This window comes from Falco biarmicus, chromosome 8, assembly GCF_023638135.1.
Source record: "Falco biarmicus isolate bFalBia1 chromosome 8, bFalBia1.pri, whole genome shotgun sequence".
NCBI classification, from domain to species: domain Eukaryota; kingdom Metazoa; phylum Chordata; class Aves; order Falconiformes; family Falconidae; genus Falco; species Falco biarmicus.
Genome location: NC_079295.1, coordinates 4875704 through 4894176, shown reverse-complemented (window position 1 = coordinate 4894176; position 18473 = coordinate 4875704). Strand labels below are relative to the sequence as shown.

Genomic DNA, 18473 nt, shown 5'->3' with positions numbered 1-18473 from the left:
CGTACGGACTAATGCTGAGTTTTGTTCCCTAGCAGTAAGGTGGTTTTGCTTGAGCCGTGGATACTGTTGCCTCAGTTTCTTCTGCTCCTTCATTTTTTTTATCCCGCTACCTTCCCAATTTCAGGAACTCATCCAGTGCTCTTCTATGTAGTTTTCCTTACAATCTTTACTGTCACGCCCAGGTTTTACAAGGCTGCCTATTGTGATTAATAACTTTATTAAGCACATACAATAGCTTGCCAGGGTTGCTTATTTTCTATTATGACACATAGACTTTATCCACTCTATTTCTGGGGCTAAAATGTTATATCCAGGAGGTGTTCTTGAGCAAGAGAGTTTTAACCATCATGGGGAACAGGCTGTGTTTGTTCAGAGATCCAGTATTATATTTCTTCACTCATACAAACGTAACTAGAAAGGACTCTGTCCGAACTGCTGTGGAAAAATAGTATCAAGGAGAAGGAGAAGTTTGTCTCTATATGGAGAGAGAAAGACCAGGTATGAGAGTGGTTTGTATTTTCATTTTACTGCAGAGTAGCTTTTGGAAAAGTAAATTTTTAGCATTGGCTCCTCTTCCAGGGAGGGGGTGGAAACAAACTTGCTTATCTGTAGCAGCTCACTGATTTTTGCAAGCTCTTTAGAGCTGCTCTGGAAGTTTGCAGAGATGCTGTATTTGCTGGGAAATACCAATGAGAGGAGTCAAAACACAGAAGTGCCTTTCGCTAGCTAAGGATTAGTGCTCTGTGATGCTACACGAGTCCAGCCCATACTGGGTAAGGGAAAATCCACGCAGAATCTCCTCTTTGAGGGAACTTTGTGTTAGTTCCTGTTCTTTCCACTTGATCATTGCACTTTGGGATCCTGGGATTGTGTTGTGCCTGTATAGTCACTTGCAGGTGGTGCGCGGGGGCTCTGCTCATGCTCCCAGCTCACTGAAGCACGAGGAGTGTTAGCCAAGCACTGGCTCAACGCAGTGTGCAGCTGCACGCCTTGGATCACAGGTAGAGTTTATTTTGTATGTGCCATCATGAAACGGTGCGGGCAAACCCTGGAGTATTTCAGGATGGAATCCTAGTTTGTTTGTTTGTCTTTTTCATGTACCCATCCCATCCCTCTCCACCAAACAATTCAAACACCCACACTGGGATACGCAGGAATAAAGTAAATCAAAGCCCCAGAAATAATAATGGTCTAAGGTGGGTTTGCTTTTAGTTTTGATATTACTCTTTGCCTTACTCTTTTGAAACATAGCGTCTGGCAACTTTGCGAGTGGCTCCAGCCTGAAAAAGCACGGTGGGCCAGAAGCAGGGTGCGTTTGGCTGTTTTATTGTGGCCAACCACAATGAAAAACAAATTGGAGCACACAGCGTGATTGTTCAAATAAGAGATGATATTTTAATAAGGTACTGATCTGGTTGCTAATGTGTATTAAAATGAGGAACTTCATTATGGAGGAACGTTGAAGTGTGAAATTTGCCAGGTTCTGTTTGAATTTGAGGCAGTTCAGGAGATGGTGAACATGTCAGCACAGGCTTCCTCTGTGCCTGCCGTCTCCTCGGCCTCAGCTATTCGGAGCATGCAGCGGCGCATGGGCTTATGAGCTGGCAAGATCCAGAGCCGCAGTAGTTCAGGGAAACACAAATGAAAATGAGTATTATATTAGACATACAGTTTTGCATATGTCACATTAAAAAACCCCACAAAACCAAAACACAGCCCTCTCTGGAAAGAAAACAGTGCTGCCCAAGCCTTGGGTTTGGATTTGTTCCAGTAAAATCTGGTCACGCTTCTCTTTGATCTTGCTTTAATGTCTCTTGTTTCAATGAATTGTTTCAGTGGAGTGATCTGAAACTCCTCAAAGTCATAGGAACCCGGTACATTGAAGCATAATCAGTACTAAAGAAATGTGCACTGTGCATGTCGGGAGTATTAAAATTGGTCTGCATAAATGGAAGAATCAGTATCGACACTAGCGATCTTACTTTGCTAGAATTTTTTTTTGTTTTCTATTTCCGTGCTCCAATGTGTTTAAAAAATAAATAAATAGAGTGACCTTACTGGACCCTGGGAATTTCGGCATGCTTGCAGGGTGCATTAGCAGTTGGGCATTTTTAGGCACGAGTGACTAATGTGCAGCAGGAATTTTTCTGGACTGTTACAGGCTACCACGGGTAAGAAGCAGTAAGTTTGTTTTTAATAAAGCTGACAAAAGTGATGTAGAGTACACTTCCAGAAGGTTTGCAGCAAGTCTTTGTAGATGCTTAATGATTTTTAACTCTGCAGAAGGTTGCTTTGCAGCGGGTGCCAGAGATACGGAAAAGCTTTTAAAGATACGGAGCAGGCTGTTATGACAGCCCCAGCTCTGCAGCTCCTGTGCTGCAGCTTCAGCTGCTGTTGATAACGTTCCCTGGCTTCCGCAGCTGCAGCCTTCTCTTTTTCTGGGCCCTTGGGGTATTGCGAGACTTAACTTTACCAGGAGGAAAAATAGCTTTGTTAATATACCGCATCCCAGCATGTGAAATACTCTCCTGTAAGTTCTACTGGTGGTCTTCTGTAAGTTCCCCCTGGGTCAGCCTGCGCTGCCTCTTTGCTGTGTGCCAGGTTTCACTGCAGGGCTGGTGCGTCCTGGCTGCAGAGGCAGCTGGGGACCCTGCGTTGGGCTCTCCGTAAGGGCTTTGCCACCTCTTGGTTGAAAAGGTCCACAGACGAAAAGGTTCCTTGGCTGGGAAGAGGCTGCTGCCTGTGGGTTTCTCCTGAACAATGGGACCCTGGTATCATCCTGCTCTTTCAGGCCTCTTCTTAACCCTCCTAAAGCTGTGTGGGTTAGAAAAGGCGCAGAGAACCTCGAAGTTGCAGTAAGATCTTGCCCCGAGCGGTGACGTTGGCTTTCAGTCCTAGGGGGAGAAAATCCAGCAGCGCTGCATCCCCAGCAGTACTGACAAGTGGTGTGTAACAGACATTACCGGCTTTTCCAGTTGAATGCTGATTTAGAATTTTCTTCCTGCTTGGGGTGTTAAAGCCATAGCTGAACAGGACTGAGCTGTATACACAGTTTTGGTGGAGAATGCAGAATATCTTGGCATTTGACCTGACGGACATTGAATGCTCTTTCCTACAGGTGAAGTGTTAGCCCACTAGAGTGCTGCTGGGCTACGTGACAGATGCACTGATAAACCATGAGTGAGAGTCCTTTTGGTTTGGGTTCTGGACAGACTGCCAAGGAGGCAGAATTTGCCGTTGTGAGTTATTGCAATAAAGTGGAAATTTGGAGGAAGGAGGATTATCAAGAGTCTCTAGTTAACAGAACTTGAGGAGACAGCGGATCTTGTCCAAACTTGCATAATGAGACCATGTCAAAGCCAAGAAAGAAATCACATCTCCTGACTGCGTTCTGTGCGTTCATCATCACAAGGCTATTCCTTTGAGATTTCATTTTTTTCCTTAAACGGGGAAAATGAAGGATCTCTTTAGTCCCCGGAGTGCCACGGTATGGTCTCCCACTACTCTTGGGCGTTCCGCTTTCAGCGCTGGAATGTTTCTGTGCTTGTCGCTTGCTCAAGGATTTAAGCCATTTATTTTGTTTATAATAGAGTTCTGGTGGGAAGGCAGATGTTATGTGGGAAAGCTATTTTCCGGCTCTGTTTATCCCTGTTATGTGGAACCTCACAGACCACCAGTAGCAGCTAGCTATTAGGCATCAGCATTGAGATATTGCCATTTTTGAACGACAAAACGTGTTAGTGCGTGTAAGCAGCTTTGCAGCAAAAACAGTGATTTCTTGGCATGCTTTGGCTTGGTGTTTAAAATGGACATGAGTATGTCTTTGTTTCAATATAGTCATTTGACCTTTTGAAATACTGGTATTTTAGGAAATGGTCTGTATTTGTTCATGTCTGACAATAAACAGCTGACTTGAATTCCCAAAATATATAATCTAAGCAATACTTAGCTATGAAGAGATGGTTCTAAGTAAGTCTCGTTTGAATGCCTGCATTCAAAATTAAAAATCAAGGTTTTCACTTTTCACTCATCTTTCTTTACCTTGGCATCTCGAGGCGCTTCAAGGAACTGAGCAATTTAGTTGTATGCTATTATGGTAGCAGAACAGCTGGAAAGGACAAGTCTGAGTTTCGAAGAATTCCTGTTTCAAAATATGATCTTTGAGATCTGGCCTTTGTTTCTCTTCTGCTGATACTTTCGAGCACCAATTTCACAACCAGCTTTTCACAAATCCTTAAGATTTAGGAGGAAGCATGTTAACACATGAATGTTTTGTCAGGAGAGAGCCCTGACTGGGGTATCCATGCACTTGTGAAGGCTACAAAGCTTCTTACTCTGGGGTACCTGTTACCCTTACCAAGAACCAGTAGGTTTGCCAATTGCCAAAGGCACGTGTGTTGAGAGAGCGAAGTAAATGCTGTAGAAAGGCAGTTTTTGCGTTTTGTTGTTCAGCTGAAGAGATCATAGATGGAAAACCACTTTCCTCCTTAGGGGGGGAGGATGACCACAAAACTGGAACATCTATATAAGCACACGCTCCCGTGCGTGTTTGAAAGAAGCAAAAATGGTCATTATTTTGGGATTGTTCTCAGCAGCCTGTGTCTGAATGCCTCTGGGGCGCTTCCCTCCCGAGCGGCGGTGCGAGGCACGTGGGTGTTGTCCTTTTGAGTTGCAGCCTGGCTGTCCAGATGTGGGGCAGCTTGGGGCTTGCTCCCCCTCCACCGCGTGCTGCACCGGCTCTTGACGTGCAACCAGCCTGTTTCTTGGCTATTTGATCCGTTCCGGGCTGGGATGCATGGGGGGAAATGTTTTGCAGAACATTTCTGGCCAGTTCCAAAGAAGATGAGAAAGAATGCGTTGTTTAGAAATGGCCAGTCTTGAGCCCAATTAGTGGAGTATTGTGTTTCATTGTAGCAGCAGTTGTGCCATGAATTGTCAGCGGTGGCTTCTTCGGTTTCATCCCGTGGGTGGTAAACACTAGAAGGATGAACTAGGAGAGTCTCTGGAAGCCTCAGGCTACTTGTTTTATCACTGCAGTCTAGTTTGTTCAACTCTGTTTTAAATGAGACAGAAAACGCTGTGTGAGTTACCAGCTTGCCTGTGCACATGCATGCTATGGAAAAGGGGAAATCTTGCTCTCTTAGGTTTCTGCTTGGGACTGAATTTGGTTAGCATTTAGCAGAAAATTGCTTTAGACGTGAAAGATAGGGAAGGGTTGCAGCAATAAATATTTTGAATTTGTGACTGCAGCTCTGGAGGTAATTCAGTGCTCTGCTCAACTCGTTGGTGAGGAACTGCCTCCCCGTGCCTCGGTTGCCATGTGAAAATGTGTATTACAGCCCCTCCCCATAAGGGAGGTGGTGGGGAGAGATCCAAATGGTGGTTGCAGGGTGCTAAGGTATCGCTGCAAAGAAGCCGTTTCAAAAGTACAGACCTATGTAAAACCCACTGTTTTCCTTCCGTAGTTACTAGCAGATGTAATCCAGCTAATGGGAACCTCTGGCTTTTGTGTACAGCCTTTGCACCTCCCAGGCAGTCCCTGGTTATGGGAAAAATGTGTTTCACCGGGTGTTATTTATTTATTTCATGGCTGTGGAAAGAGATACCAAATATTTGGGGTTTAGTTAATCTTTGGTCAGTATCTGCAGCCAGGGTGGCATGGGGGTTTGGCATTTTTTGCCAAGGAACACGGGCAGGACTTTGACTGACTTGGATCCTGACAGTAGACCTCTCCTTTGACAGAAACCTGTCCAAGGCTATTGAGCCTTCAGGTTTCTTCTCTGTGAAGCTGTTCTGTGCCCGAGGCTTTGAAGAGGTGGCGCGAAGCCCCTCCTGGAGTGAGGGAGCGCAGTTCAGCTCCAGCCTTGCCTTTACATGGTTTTTCTGAGTGCCCAGGGGCTGCAGCAAAGCTCGTGTGACATTTGCCGTGCAGATGGAGTTGGTTCTTTGTGAACATCTGTGTCCTTTTTCCTTTCCCTCCCCCAACTGAATTAGTCACAGAAATATTGTACGATTGGGCTTTCTGTTAAAAAAGTTCGTAAGAGTCTTTCAGTTACATAGAAGTAGCTACTCGGTACCCAACAGTGGTTGTTGAGACAGATCTAAAAGGTGTTGCAGACTGCATGCACATATTTATTCGTTGCTACAGCTAGGCTTTTTGTTTGTTTTGGCATAGGTTATTAAATGGGAGAATAATACATAAGCAGCAAAAGTCTGTTAAAAAGAAAAATCCGTGATAACATTTTTGTTTTTCCTCAACAGACATACATTGGCAGTGTGGTGATATCAATAAACCCCTACAGATCTCTACCGATTTATACTCCAGAGAAAGTGGAAGAATACAGAAACCGAAACTTTTATGAGCTCAGTCCTCACATGTAAGTACAATGGAGAAGTTTAGTTTGCATTCTGTCCCGAAGCAGATGGTACCAGCTGTCTCTCTTCTCAAAAGGTCTGTGTTGATTAAAGCAAACAAAGCAAAAATCACACCACCACTCCCCCACGCTGAATTTTTATTAGTTCATCCTTCTTTTAAGGAGAAGTCAAGATGAGTTACTCTGTTTCACGCATTTAGATCCTAGTATGTGCATTTCAGAACGTTTTCCTGTAACTGTTAGCAATAGCCTTTGTTACTGCATTGTAAAGTAAGGAGTCTGTTTTCAAGGAAATCTGTTCCTTTCAAAGTCCAGATTGCCTTGTGAAAGCCTCTAGGCGTTAAATATGTTTGAGTTGTACAGTATTCCTTTTGATATCTGAAACTCTTAATTTCTCTTTGCACAATGCAAAAAATGAAAAAACCCTCATGATGAATGCAGAAACATATTGGATATGCCTGAATGGTAACTGTAGGAAAATAAAAGCTTGGTCTCCTCTCCTCTGTGCTGGGTGGAAATGAGCCCATTCTAAGAAGGCAGCCAGAGTACTGTAAATATATAGTGCAAATTTTAAGGCTCAAACATGTAGCATATATACAGACATATAATATTGCCAAATATGATTTGCACAGGATGTAACTTCCAAGACGGAATTAGGAATGGAAGGCTGGGGGGTAGGTGTAGTCTCTTATTCTGACTTTCATTCACCCTCTGTAATTCCTCTGCAGGGGGGGCATATTGCAAAGAAGGCGAAGCCCTTGCCTTCTGGTTGTGGAGAACTGACATGACCCCTATTATCTGGGCCTGCTCGGGATTATTGAGAGCAGTGGAACGTCGTTAAGGCTGTCCATAACAGGGTGTGGGTGCTATGGCTCAAAATGAGGTACCTGGCCTTCAAGGTCTGTAGGTTGCAGTAATTGTTTTATCTTGGACGTGGTAGTGGTGAGATGAAAGCCAGCTGGGCTCTCCTCGGCTCGATGCTGGGATGGAGGGGTGCTGCGAGGTTGCCACCTGACTTCACAGTCATGTATTCAGGAGACTGACTCGAGTGACCAGCGACTGGAGAAGTGTCTAAACGTGGCCATAAATTTGTGCATCTTCCTTCAGTGTTAGCTTGTAGGTTAAAAGGAAATCACGTGTGGAAAGAGTTCTAGAGGTTATTTTGTTCTGATTAATTTTTTGCCTTCATACTTGGTCTGTAACTTTTCCAGATACATCGGCTGAAATGCAGACAGCTAATTGATTAGGTCAAATAAGCTTCTGGTAGTTCTTGGCCCTCTTGGATCCGAACTCTGGCTGTGTTCAGGTTTTCTTTCTTCACAGTTTTGTTTAGCAAGCACAGTTCCTTGCTAAATTAACACAGTTGCTTGCTAAAAGAACTTTCTGCTCTGCTGGCTATGTTCAGCTGCATAAAATTTGCTGTCATATGATGGAGGATTTTAGAAATGAAATCTGGAAGTTCAAGTTTGTCTGACGTTCTGAAAGTCAGTACTATGTACTTGGTTACACATCGGATTTTACCTCTCTTGAGAGTTGGTTTTCCAAAAGAGAAATGGCCAGCAGTCATTCTTGTATGTATTATGAAAGTCTTAACTGGGTAGAAAAATGTTTCATAAACATCATTCATCACTAATGACCATAATTGTATGGTCAGGCTGCCATCTCAGAGCAAGAACCTCTGGAGTCCGAACACTAGAAATCCACTTTAGGAGCAGTAGATTCAAGTGAGACAGTGTTGACTTTTAACTTATGTCAGGAGGTCTCGACTGCATGGTAGTAATAGATTTTCCGTGCAAGTTTGGATAGAATGCCAAGTCATGAAAAGTGTAAGGCTAATTTGTCTTGGACAGATATGAACTCTCCACAAATTTTTTTTATTTGGCATTACTTCTGTATGAAAATATTGTCTTCTGGCACCTTCTCAGTAGACAAAATATCTTTAAAAATATAGGATTAGGAAATAATCTTTGTTGTGGTTTCTTTTACAGATAAAATGTTTTCTTTTTAAACTGTAAAAATATGAATTGCTCTTCCTTTATGGTGACCTTACTTCCTGTCCCGCCTGTCTGTGGATGCTTATGAAAACTGCAGAATCAAGAGAGTCGCTTTTGTCTCTGCTGAACTTGTTAGGCTTCTCACCATCTTTAAAAGAGGTTTTTCAGATATTGTATGTGTATGACGCGTGGCTGCCTTAATCATTTCTGAGTAAACAACTTTTCATCCCCTTTACCATATAGTGCCTTGTGCTGCAGCCTAAGGATTCACGCCAGTCCTGGTGTTCCCTCGTGAACACAGAGCTGGTACTGGGACGCTGCTTGGTAGACCGTGAGGTGGGCGTGCAGGCTGGCCGCGTGCTCCTGCTGCAGCCAAACCTCGGCTCTTCACTGACGGGGCGCTTGCCTACCATGCCGGTCAGCAGGGGCTGAGACAACCCCAAGGGTTTGGCACAGAGCTGGCAGCACCCCAGCCTTGGAGCCGGCTGCTGATTCTAGGGCTGGGTGCTCTGGCAGCAGCAGGTCCCTGTTAAAAGCAGGGTGCGGGCGTTTTTGGGGAGGTTGCTACGCTTCCGCAGAGACCTTGCAATCTTGAAGGTAGTTTTTTTTAGCTGCTCGGCAGCTTTAATGAAGAGACGCTGGGAGGCGAATTGTAATTTGTGGCAGTGCTTCTGACGGAGGGGTAAAAAAAACCCAGGCTGATTTATAGAGTTGTACATACTTATTTTTCTTTGACATGTAGATCTCTGTTGAGCCATGGCTGTTCAGAGCCCGCTGTGCCACCTAAGTATGCTCTGGGAAAAGGCTTTTCCTTCCTGTTGGGCAATTCTGAGCAAAGCAGAAGTCTTGCCTGTTTATAAGGAAGCTAAGACGTATGACTTAGTGCGCCTAGAAATACAGTGAAACATGGTGTGTTTCTTATTTCGGCATCTCCTTTGTACAAATAATCTAATTTTGTTACTAGTACGAGCTAGAAAAATGCAAGCAATGTATTGCAGAAAAAATTTCTAGCAGTGGTTTGGTTTGAGATTCCTATAGAAACTGGGTCTGTAATGCACCAAAACTCATCCGTCAGAAATCAACGTGCTGTCACCTGTTGGCGTGATAGCTTGTGTTCTCCAAGGTCTGTCCTTTTGGAGAGAGCCCTCAGGTTTGGGAATCCCAGGGTTTAAGCATCAGCATCTGTGAGGCAGACTGCCATGGGACGTTCCCAGAGCTCCAGCTCCGTGTGGGAGCTCCTGGGAAATGCGGAATCGAAATTGGTTTGGTTGTTTTCCAGTTTCTGATGCCCTCCTGTCTGTGCTCGAGGTACACGCAAGTGTTCCAAGTGAGAGGGATCGGTATAGGGTGTGCTTGGGAATGCCGGCGGTCCCAGTAAAACAGCAGGCTTGGTGAGCAAATGGAAACAGAAGGAAAGAGAGAGAGAGGTATATAATGACCTGAAGGAAATTCATACCTAGAGATTTTCTTCCCGTATATGGTTCTTGAGGGAAACACATACTTATGGGAGTGAAAAACCTTTTCATGTGTTTTCTTAGTCCCAATCTGAAAGAGGAGGGGAGCGAACAGCTAGTCATCTGCTCTGTGTTTCCTCAAGAGCGTCTGTGAGAGTGACTGATGCTTTCAGTGACGCTAGTTAATACTTAATTGTAGGGTTTGGGCACACTTGGTTTGTTGTTTTGTTTTTATTTTATTATTATTTTATTTTCTTTACATGATCTTTGGAAACCAGAGTAAAGCCATGGACGTACTTTGAATAGGCAGCCAAACTGAATTTCTGGGCGAAGGTTTCTGGCCAGGTGATTTTTTGATAGTGGTGTACCTGATAAAACTTGATCAAAGAGATTTTATTTTAATAGTTCATTCCTCTCTAAACACACCACTGTTGTTGTGGCACCATTTAATAAGGTGTTACTTTTCTAGGTCTCGTGGAATGCTTGTTTTCATAGTCTGTGGCTATTTGCATAGCTGTAATAGGAAGTTTACCAAGCTTTTTAATTGTTGGGGTTTTTGGTGGGGTTTTTTTCCCTCGATGTTTTGTTAATCTTGCTGGTTTTGTCTTTATCTGCAGGGCAGGATCAAACTTGTCCCTGACTTGACAGGGCAGAGTATGACATTTCAGTGTGCAAACAGTTTGCTGCTTGATTTGTGCAGTTCTTACACTTCTGTTCTGCTCTTCCAGTTGATGTAATTACTCTTTCAGTTGATGTAATTGCTGTTTTGCTTACCTGGTGGGTAAGCTAGACATGAGAGAGCACCAAGCTGTCTATCTTGCTAATCTACATTGACTTCCACCAGCGACAAAGGCAGCTGCTGGCATCTTTGAAGTGAAGGCAGTAGGAAATAAATAGCTTATCGTACCGGTTACTTGTAACCATCGTGCCTATCACTTTTCCTACCAGTAACAGATTTGCTTCAAGGGATTGCAGGGGAGGTGCTTTCTTGCATTTCACCCCTGAAGGTCGGCTCCCGGCTGCTTGCAGTCCTCTGTCTCTGGGAGGCAGGGTGGCATGTGGCGTTGTGCTCCCTTTTATGTTCTGAAACACCTTACCTGCTCGCATTCAGCAGAATTGCAGGTTATTTTAAGTTGCGGGACAAAACAGAAACTGGCAACTCTACCTACTAACGGCAAGCTACGAGCAATAAGAGTTCAGAGACAATATGCATTTTTTTTATTATTTTTTTTTTAGCAATGCACTGGAGTATTTATAGTGAATAACTGGGTCAGCAGAAATATACCTGGAGAAAGCTTTTATCCAACATCTGTTGAATTCCACTTAGGCAATTTTGCTGTATATTTTCTTTACTTGCTATGAGTTCTTTTAAGTCAAGTATTTCTGAAGATACAATAGTTCTGCCTTAAAAGCTTTCAAACGTAGAGAGACTTAAACTTTTGCAGGCAACTCCTGAAAACCAGCTTGCCTGTATATAGGATAGAAGCATAAATCTATCAGCCTGATGCCTATTAAAATGCAAGATTGAGGAACTTATTAATGTTCCCCATTTCAGTCATGAGCATCTTGATAATTATTGGGACAAATCAACATCCTGTGGATATTTGCAATTATTCTGGCAATAGATACAATTTGCTGTTTCCTTTTCAAGTTTTGAGCCAACGCAAGCAGCAAATATAGAAGTTATATTTTTGCTTCTGGCTTTTTTTGCTGGTATTCCAGGATTGCATGTCTTCAGAAACACCGAGGTTACAGTAACTCTTCTTCCTCCTTGATTTAAAGCAAATATTTTTGTCTGAAGGACATGAAACAGCTCCAGCTGTGAAGGATAGTTTTTGCCTATATGTAAAACTAAACTTTTCCCCATAGGTAGCAGAGTTTTAAGATACACGGTAGCTCCCTTTTTGAAGAAGGGGATGGTAGGGTGAGAGCCTGTGTGGTAGTTTAGTGTCCTTCATTGCCCTAGTACGTTTATTTTAACATTTCCTTTTCAGTTTGTCCTTTCCTCATCTTAATTTGCTTTCATTTTGGTTTTGAGGGTGGTGGTGGTGGTGGTGTTTGGCTTTTGCTTTTTCATTTTCTTTTTTTTTTTTTTTTTAAATCCCCCATATGCTTTGGTTCACCTTGCAGTATCCTCTTTTTGCAGACCTTTTATTCTCATTCCCAATGCCTGACTTCTCCAGAGAGTCAGTCTTTGGACTTGTTCATGTCGCTCACCAGAGTGCCTCTTCCAGGGGAGATTTATAGTCGAGGGAAGATGATAATTTCAGAGGTTAGTTGGCAAAATTAACTGCTGGGCAGGGAGGGAACATCTATGGCTGACAGAAATCATAAATAGCAATTAGGGAGGACTGCTAGTACCTGATTGTTAAACCCATGCTAGGAATGCATTGAAAGAAGGTGGGGGGGGAAGTACTGACACAGAATATTGGAGTCTTATTTTGGAAGGGGTCAGCCTTACTACTTTTTTAACCTCTGTAGTGAGGTGGTACTGGATATGGTGTGTCCACAAATGTAACCCCCCCAAGTGTGTAAGTAAAAAGGGGGTGAAGCATCACGCTTGCTTCAAGGGTCGGAAGGACTTCATGCCCAAGAGGAGCCTCTTCTGTTGCAGGCTGCTCGCACGCCACCCGTGGCATGCAGAATTTCCTAAATTTTACACTTGGCAGGAGACCTCCGAAGTCCTTCTGAGCAAAAAGGGTTTTGAGGAAGGCAGTTGTGATGTGGCCATATGGAAAAGGCTGATTCTCTGAAGAGCATTTTGGATGTGATGTGTGAACTGGAAGGCTTAAAGCAAGGTTTCCCTGGCATGCCACAATAAATTTAGCTTTTCCCTGAAATTTGAGCAGGGCTATTTCCGTTGGTTTGGATAGCACATAATGCAGCCATCTCACCCCAGTGCTTCAGAGGTGAAATAGTCTTATTGACAAGAACAGTAGTTGCTTGTTTGCTGCCAGTGTTAGATCGCATGAAATTCTGTAATAATGCATAATAATACAGGAACCGATTTCTAGCAGGAATTGTGGTTGTAAGGAGACTCAACAAATGCCCCCGATGCCCAAGAAGTATGAACAGCCTGGAAAAGTGATGTATAGATGAATGTTGTGCTTTATTTTAATTTTTAAAATGGTCTGGAGTGGCATTTAGACTAGATTCCAAAGTTCACTGGAACGAGCCGTTCTGTCGGTCCTCTAAGTAGTGCTGCCTAAATTAAGACATGAAGAGGCCCTTTAAATTCTTTGTGTATGGCACTGGTGCTGCCATTCTTCTGTAAGCGTTGGGACGTGGGATTTCCAGCATGAGAATGCAGAATGCTGCGTGCAGCTGCCGAGCTGTAGCGCAGGTGGGGTGGAGGTACCTGCACACAGGCCTGCCCAGACATCAGGCGGGGTGGAGTCCAGCTGGATTTTTGTGCTGTTGTGGCATTTAAACGTTCCCTAGGCTAGGAAGGAGTGTGTATATATAGGCTACAAGAGATATAAAAAGCATCAAGACAAAACCCATCTCCCAAAATACCCCAGGCTATGGCGTCTCGCCCCGCAGCGTCTCTCAGGAGCTATGGGAGCATGTGCTGCTGGGGCAGAATTATTCAGAAGCCCCAGATCCACCAGCTCCCGCAGGATCTCGGTGCCCCTGGCTGTACCTGTTGGCAGTGCCGTCAGTCACAGCCCCCGGAGCCCCCCGGGCAGGACCCACCTGGCTCCGGCAGCGCCTGCTCATCCATCAGTCTCTGGTTTGGAGAGCTGTGGGTGCTCCCAGCCAACACTCACGTGTCCAGGGGACTTTTTTAAGAAGCTTGCAAAAATGCAAGAATTGGGTGCCTTTTAAAACACAGCGAGTTTGGAAGGGAAGCGCTTAGCTCGAGATCGGTTCCAGATGCTTCTGTTAAGTCTGTAATTGTCGTCATGGTGTACGAAGGAAAATAATCTTGGGGCATCCTTCATGAATTAACTGCTGGCTTAGAACCTCAACAAAATAACTTTGTTTTCAGAACTGTTTTCAAATATTTACTCATACCTCTGTACACACATACTTTCACATTTGACTTCAGTCATGTCTGGGATGGAGAGTCAAATGTTTTCAGTTATCTGTGACGATCTCTTGCTCTTCTGTTTTTTGCTTGTGAGTGTATTTGTTACAGTCTGTGTTTATTTGTAAGCATAAAAAAATTTGGGGATTGGTTAGATTGTTAGAGCAAAGATAATAACAATAATGATTAAAAAAGCCAAAAAAACCCTAACTTTAATATATGTTGGGTAGTTGGAGATGTGTATTAACGTGTTAACGCTCCTGTAGTCTAAACTAATGGCAGCTTTTTTGCCAGGTCCCATTTCTCTCATTTTCCTGGAACTGGACTGTTCAGGCTAGTGTTCGTATTATGCCATCGATATTTTTAGGACATAAAATGCTGATTTAAAAAAAAAAAAATCAATTCACATTGTCTACATTAAGTAGTATCCCTCTAATATACACAAACAGCTTGGGAATCCATTCACTATGACTGACTTTTCTGAATGAAGTGGGCGTTTAATTAAATAAAGGAAAGGACCTGCAGTAATTTTCCAGTTTGCTAGTGCAGTTCTCCAGATTTGTCAATGCATAACTGCTCTTTGTCTCTTCTCAACATTTCAAATAATTCTCCTTCCAGCTCTTCATTTGTACCTCTAGGCTAGTGCTAAGACTAGTCTTTTTTGTGCTGCTTAACAAAATGAAGTTCTTCTGATTAGAAAATTGACTGGTGTTATGGTAGGACTTGGAAATAAAAGCATTTTTGAACATTTCACGCGGTTTTAAATGTAACTTGATTTTTTTTACAAAAGGATCCAACAGCTTCATTTTTCTTTTCTTTAGAATTTTGGGACTTTTTGCACACTGAAAAGAATGAGAAGCGCTTATAAAGGAGCCGTGGTTTCACTTCTTAAAGGCGGACTGAAAAGTGAGGGCAGGTAGAAGCCCTGTCAGAAATGAGAGAAATCCCGATTAAGCATTGTGTGTTCGTGGACCAGAATTTTCATTATGCCTGTCCCAAATTGGCAGCGTGGTACTCTCTGAAGATCTGGGATTTCAAATTGTGGTTAAGAATGGTTGTCGTCCTTTCATTGGAAGTGTCTCATTGTGTTTAATGGTTGTCTTTTTCTCTTTTTATTTTTTTAGCAATTTATAACACACCAGGAAATGCCCATCCGCTATGCTAGGAGCTTTTGTCATGATTTGAGAGACAGCGTGAACAAGGCTAATGTTTAAAGCCTTAAAGAATCATCAGTAAAATTCCAGCTCTTGTACCACCTTTAGCGGCAGAACATTTTCCATTCAATCTCTTTTTGTCAGCAGCTTTATGCAAAAGGCTCTGACTTCTTCAACTCTGGGTACATCACGGTTAATGCAGTTTGGGTTATTAAAGATAAACTTTTTTGTGTTATGAATCAGGAAATACACAGTCTTAATATTTACTGTCTAGCACACTGTATAATCTTTTACTTATGTTTTGAATAGATAACAGAGCTGGGACTGGGGTTTGCAAAGGTCTGAACTACAAAGACAGTTTAATTGTGGTTGTTTCAGTAAATTAGTTCAAATCTGCATTTTTCTTGTAGATACAATTTCCTTTTTATATACTACAGAAATTATTTTTTAGTTGCTAAACCTTGTGGAGTTCAAATTGCAACTGGTCATAGTTACTCCAAGAGAATTGCTAGTGAGGATGTATCCACAGGCCAAAAAAATGTGTGCTGTTGGCATCCTCCTTGAGTATCAGCAGAACAACCGTGGACGCAGATGAAATACATTGTCCCTGGAAACAGTCCACGTGGGCTGCACTGGAGCATAGTTTTTGAGCAGGCTGGAGAAGGCTTTTTGTTTGTTGCTTTCACCATTCATGGAAAGAAAACTTGGGGTTTATATCCACAAATTTCCACGCACAGACTTGAGCAAAAGCCATTTTACAGAGTGAGTAGACACGTTGGCTTGACGTTCTACCTGAGCTAACAAGCTCTCGGGAACTCAGATAAGCTTTGGTGCTGACTTTATCCAGGGGTTCACAAGACGTACTTCAGTTGGAAAAGAGTTCTGGGAGGCAAAAAAATAAGTTGTGTACGGCTTCTTCTTAACAAACTACTTGGTTTGTTAAGAGGACTCAAGAGTGACTTGCACGATTAAAAGGTTCAGTAACTCCTCTGAGTGAAGTAGCAACATACCTCTGCCATTACACGGCGTGGATGTTGCCCACCAGATGTTCTCCAGATAACTGCAGTACTTTTATTTGCAGTTTGGTCACTGTTGTCTCTGATAAACTTGCGGACACTGCGCGTGCTAGCTTTTGTGTTACAGAGCCTGGATTTCAAACCTGATGATTAGCAACGTACTTTAGCTTACAAACAGCCATGAGGAATACTCCTGTTTCTCCAGGATTGTAGTATGGATTTGGTGGTGTACTTGCCATTTTTTCTGACGGCAAACTGTGGCCTTCCATTGCAGCCTATTGCACTAGTGCGTGGTGACGTTTCTCTGCCCATCCCGCCGGGCAATAGAGATGTGAAGTCACTCCAAGATGCGTCTTTTCGCATGAGATGCTGTAGCTCCGAGGTACATGGAGCTTTCGGGAGTTCAGTTGTGCTGCGGTATGCTGTTGCTCTGTGAGATGAGGCCTGTGAAAGCACGTCCCTTTCTGTGAAGTGAGTATGTGCAACTGGGCACCTCATTTCACTGTTCGTCTTCCCCTGAGGACTGGGGCATGTTTGCTTACTTTAGAATGAAAGAATAAATTTATGTTTCATTTTCACGAAGCAGAGTAAGGTAAGCTTGTCTGAGAGTAGTGATATTTCTGCAATAAAATTATTTGCAGCGAGAGACGTCCCTGGGTGAGCACGTGGTAGCAATGCAGGCTTCTTGTGGAAGCCAAAACTTGCCTTGCTGTATCTCTGCTCCCACCACATCGGGGGGAAATTACTTATTTCTGCCTTCAGGGTGATGCTTCTTAAGGCTGCAAATAAAAGCAAAGTTTTCTCTTTGCTAAGCGGGAGTACAGTATTTGAGGCAGCAACATGGAACGCTGCCTGTTTGCTAAGTGTTTTTCCATGTGAAATCAGAGCAGCACTCCCCTCCCCTCTGCCTTGGAAAAGCCCCGCAACCAGTACAGCCCTATTGTGGTTTCGTCTGCGTGCTCTCTAGAAGTCGCATTTTCACATGGACCGTCTGTGGTCTGCCGCTGATTGGGAGAAGCTCAGACTATAAGAGCCAAAGATACATCCTTTTTGGAAAAAAAAAAAAAAAGGGAAAAAAAAAAGCAAATAACATATGTTCCCATCTGTACAGGAAGAGCCAAGCTATAATGGCTGTTGTTCCCCTAATAGGATTAAGATTAAGAGTCTTGTCTTCTAAGCATTTCACTTAACCTGTACTCTGAGCCTGTTTTTTCTGAAATAGTTACGGGTAGTTGTAAGGACCTGTGTTTAGCCAGGATCAGTGTTTTAAAAATGAGGAATAGTGGTTTCTCAGCATTTTGTTTTGATGGAATACGTATTATGCTTAGTAATGTAAGCCACGATGAATTTACAGTTTTCTTGGGGGAGTTAACTTTTCACGTGCTATTTACATGGTGCAGCAGCACACTCAAAGCATGCCTTGTTCTGCAGAAAAAGATTTCTTTTACGTAAAATTTGGTCAAAGCTGATGTGAACTGAACCCGTGTTTGACCAGTAAACTTCCCTGTTTTTCAGACACATGCTATATTGGGTGCAGAAATTAATTCCATTTCTGTTAAAAAAAAAAAAAAAAAAAAAAAAAAAAAAAAAAAGTAAATTATTGAGTCTGGCTGTTTCAGCACAGAAAGGGAACGACTGTGATCCCCTGCTCCCCCTTTTCCTCCCTGTCCCACCAACCCTTCATTTCCACATATATGCAAGAGCTCAGAGGTGCAATTCAAATCCGCTGGTATCCAGATGAAATAGTAAACCAGGATTTTAAAAAAGTTGTGTGCCCTGGAGTGAAACTGTGGGAGAGGCTGGGCATGGCGAATGGGTTTGCACCTCTCTGGCCTTACTGTCAGCTGTGACCCCTTGATATTCCATTTGAAGTGGGGAATGCGCTTGCTGACGGGACAAATCCTGAATGTTACCAGCCCAACCTCAGGGACTGCAAAGCTGCAGAAGGTCCTTGGAGAAACATGGCTCTCACCGCCGGCGTTTCTGCCGTGCGGTGGAGGGGCTTTCCTCGTGGGCTGGCAGTTCAGGGGGGAGCCTGCAGCTTCTGACACAGCCACGGCCACCAGAAAGGGTCACCGTATACTTCTGCAGTCAAACCACTGAGCCTAAGGGTTTGGCTGGTTTAGGCAGTCATTAAATTAAGCGTGCAAGTGCTGATTTATCTTAGATAATAAACTGCATCTAATTAAGTACGGTTTTTAATAAAACAATGGAAAAGATTTCCTGTACTTCCCTTCGAGGATGTCATAGCCCAGTAAAATTATTATTTTTGTAAACAGAAATGCCTTCTCCCCCAGGAAACTTAACGTCCTTTCAGTGCACGTGACAGCAGACTGACTTGCTGTAAAGCCTGTGAGAGGACCCGCTGTGCCCTGTGTCATTGTGTCGGAGCTGGTGGGTGGCCTGGGGTAACGCAGCCCGGCACAGGGGGTGAGGGGTTGTTCAGGTTAC

The 18473-nt window shown here is 43.4% G+C and overlaps 1 protein-coding gene across 4 annotated transcripts in view; it reads left to right on the top strand.

Annotated features, from left to right (window-relative positions):
* MYO1B (myosin IB) overlaps positions 1-18473 on the top strand; it is a 113226-nt gene that overhangs the window by 24697 nt on the left and 70056 nt on the right. For all 4 annotated transcript variants that reach the window (XM_056348385.1, XM_056348384.1, XM_056348386.1 and 1 more), the window contains exon 3: positions 6262-6377. In XM_056348385.1, the coding sequence (XP_056204360.1) occupies positions 6262-6377 (116 nt within the window). The remainder of the gene's footprint in view (positions 1-6261; positions 6378-18473) is intronic.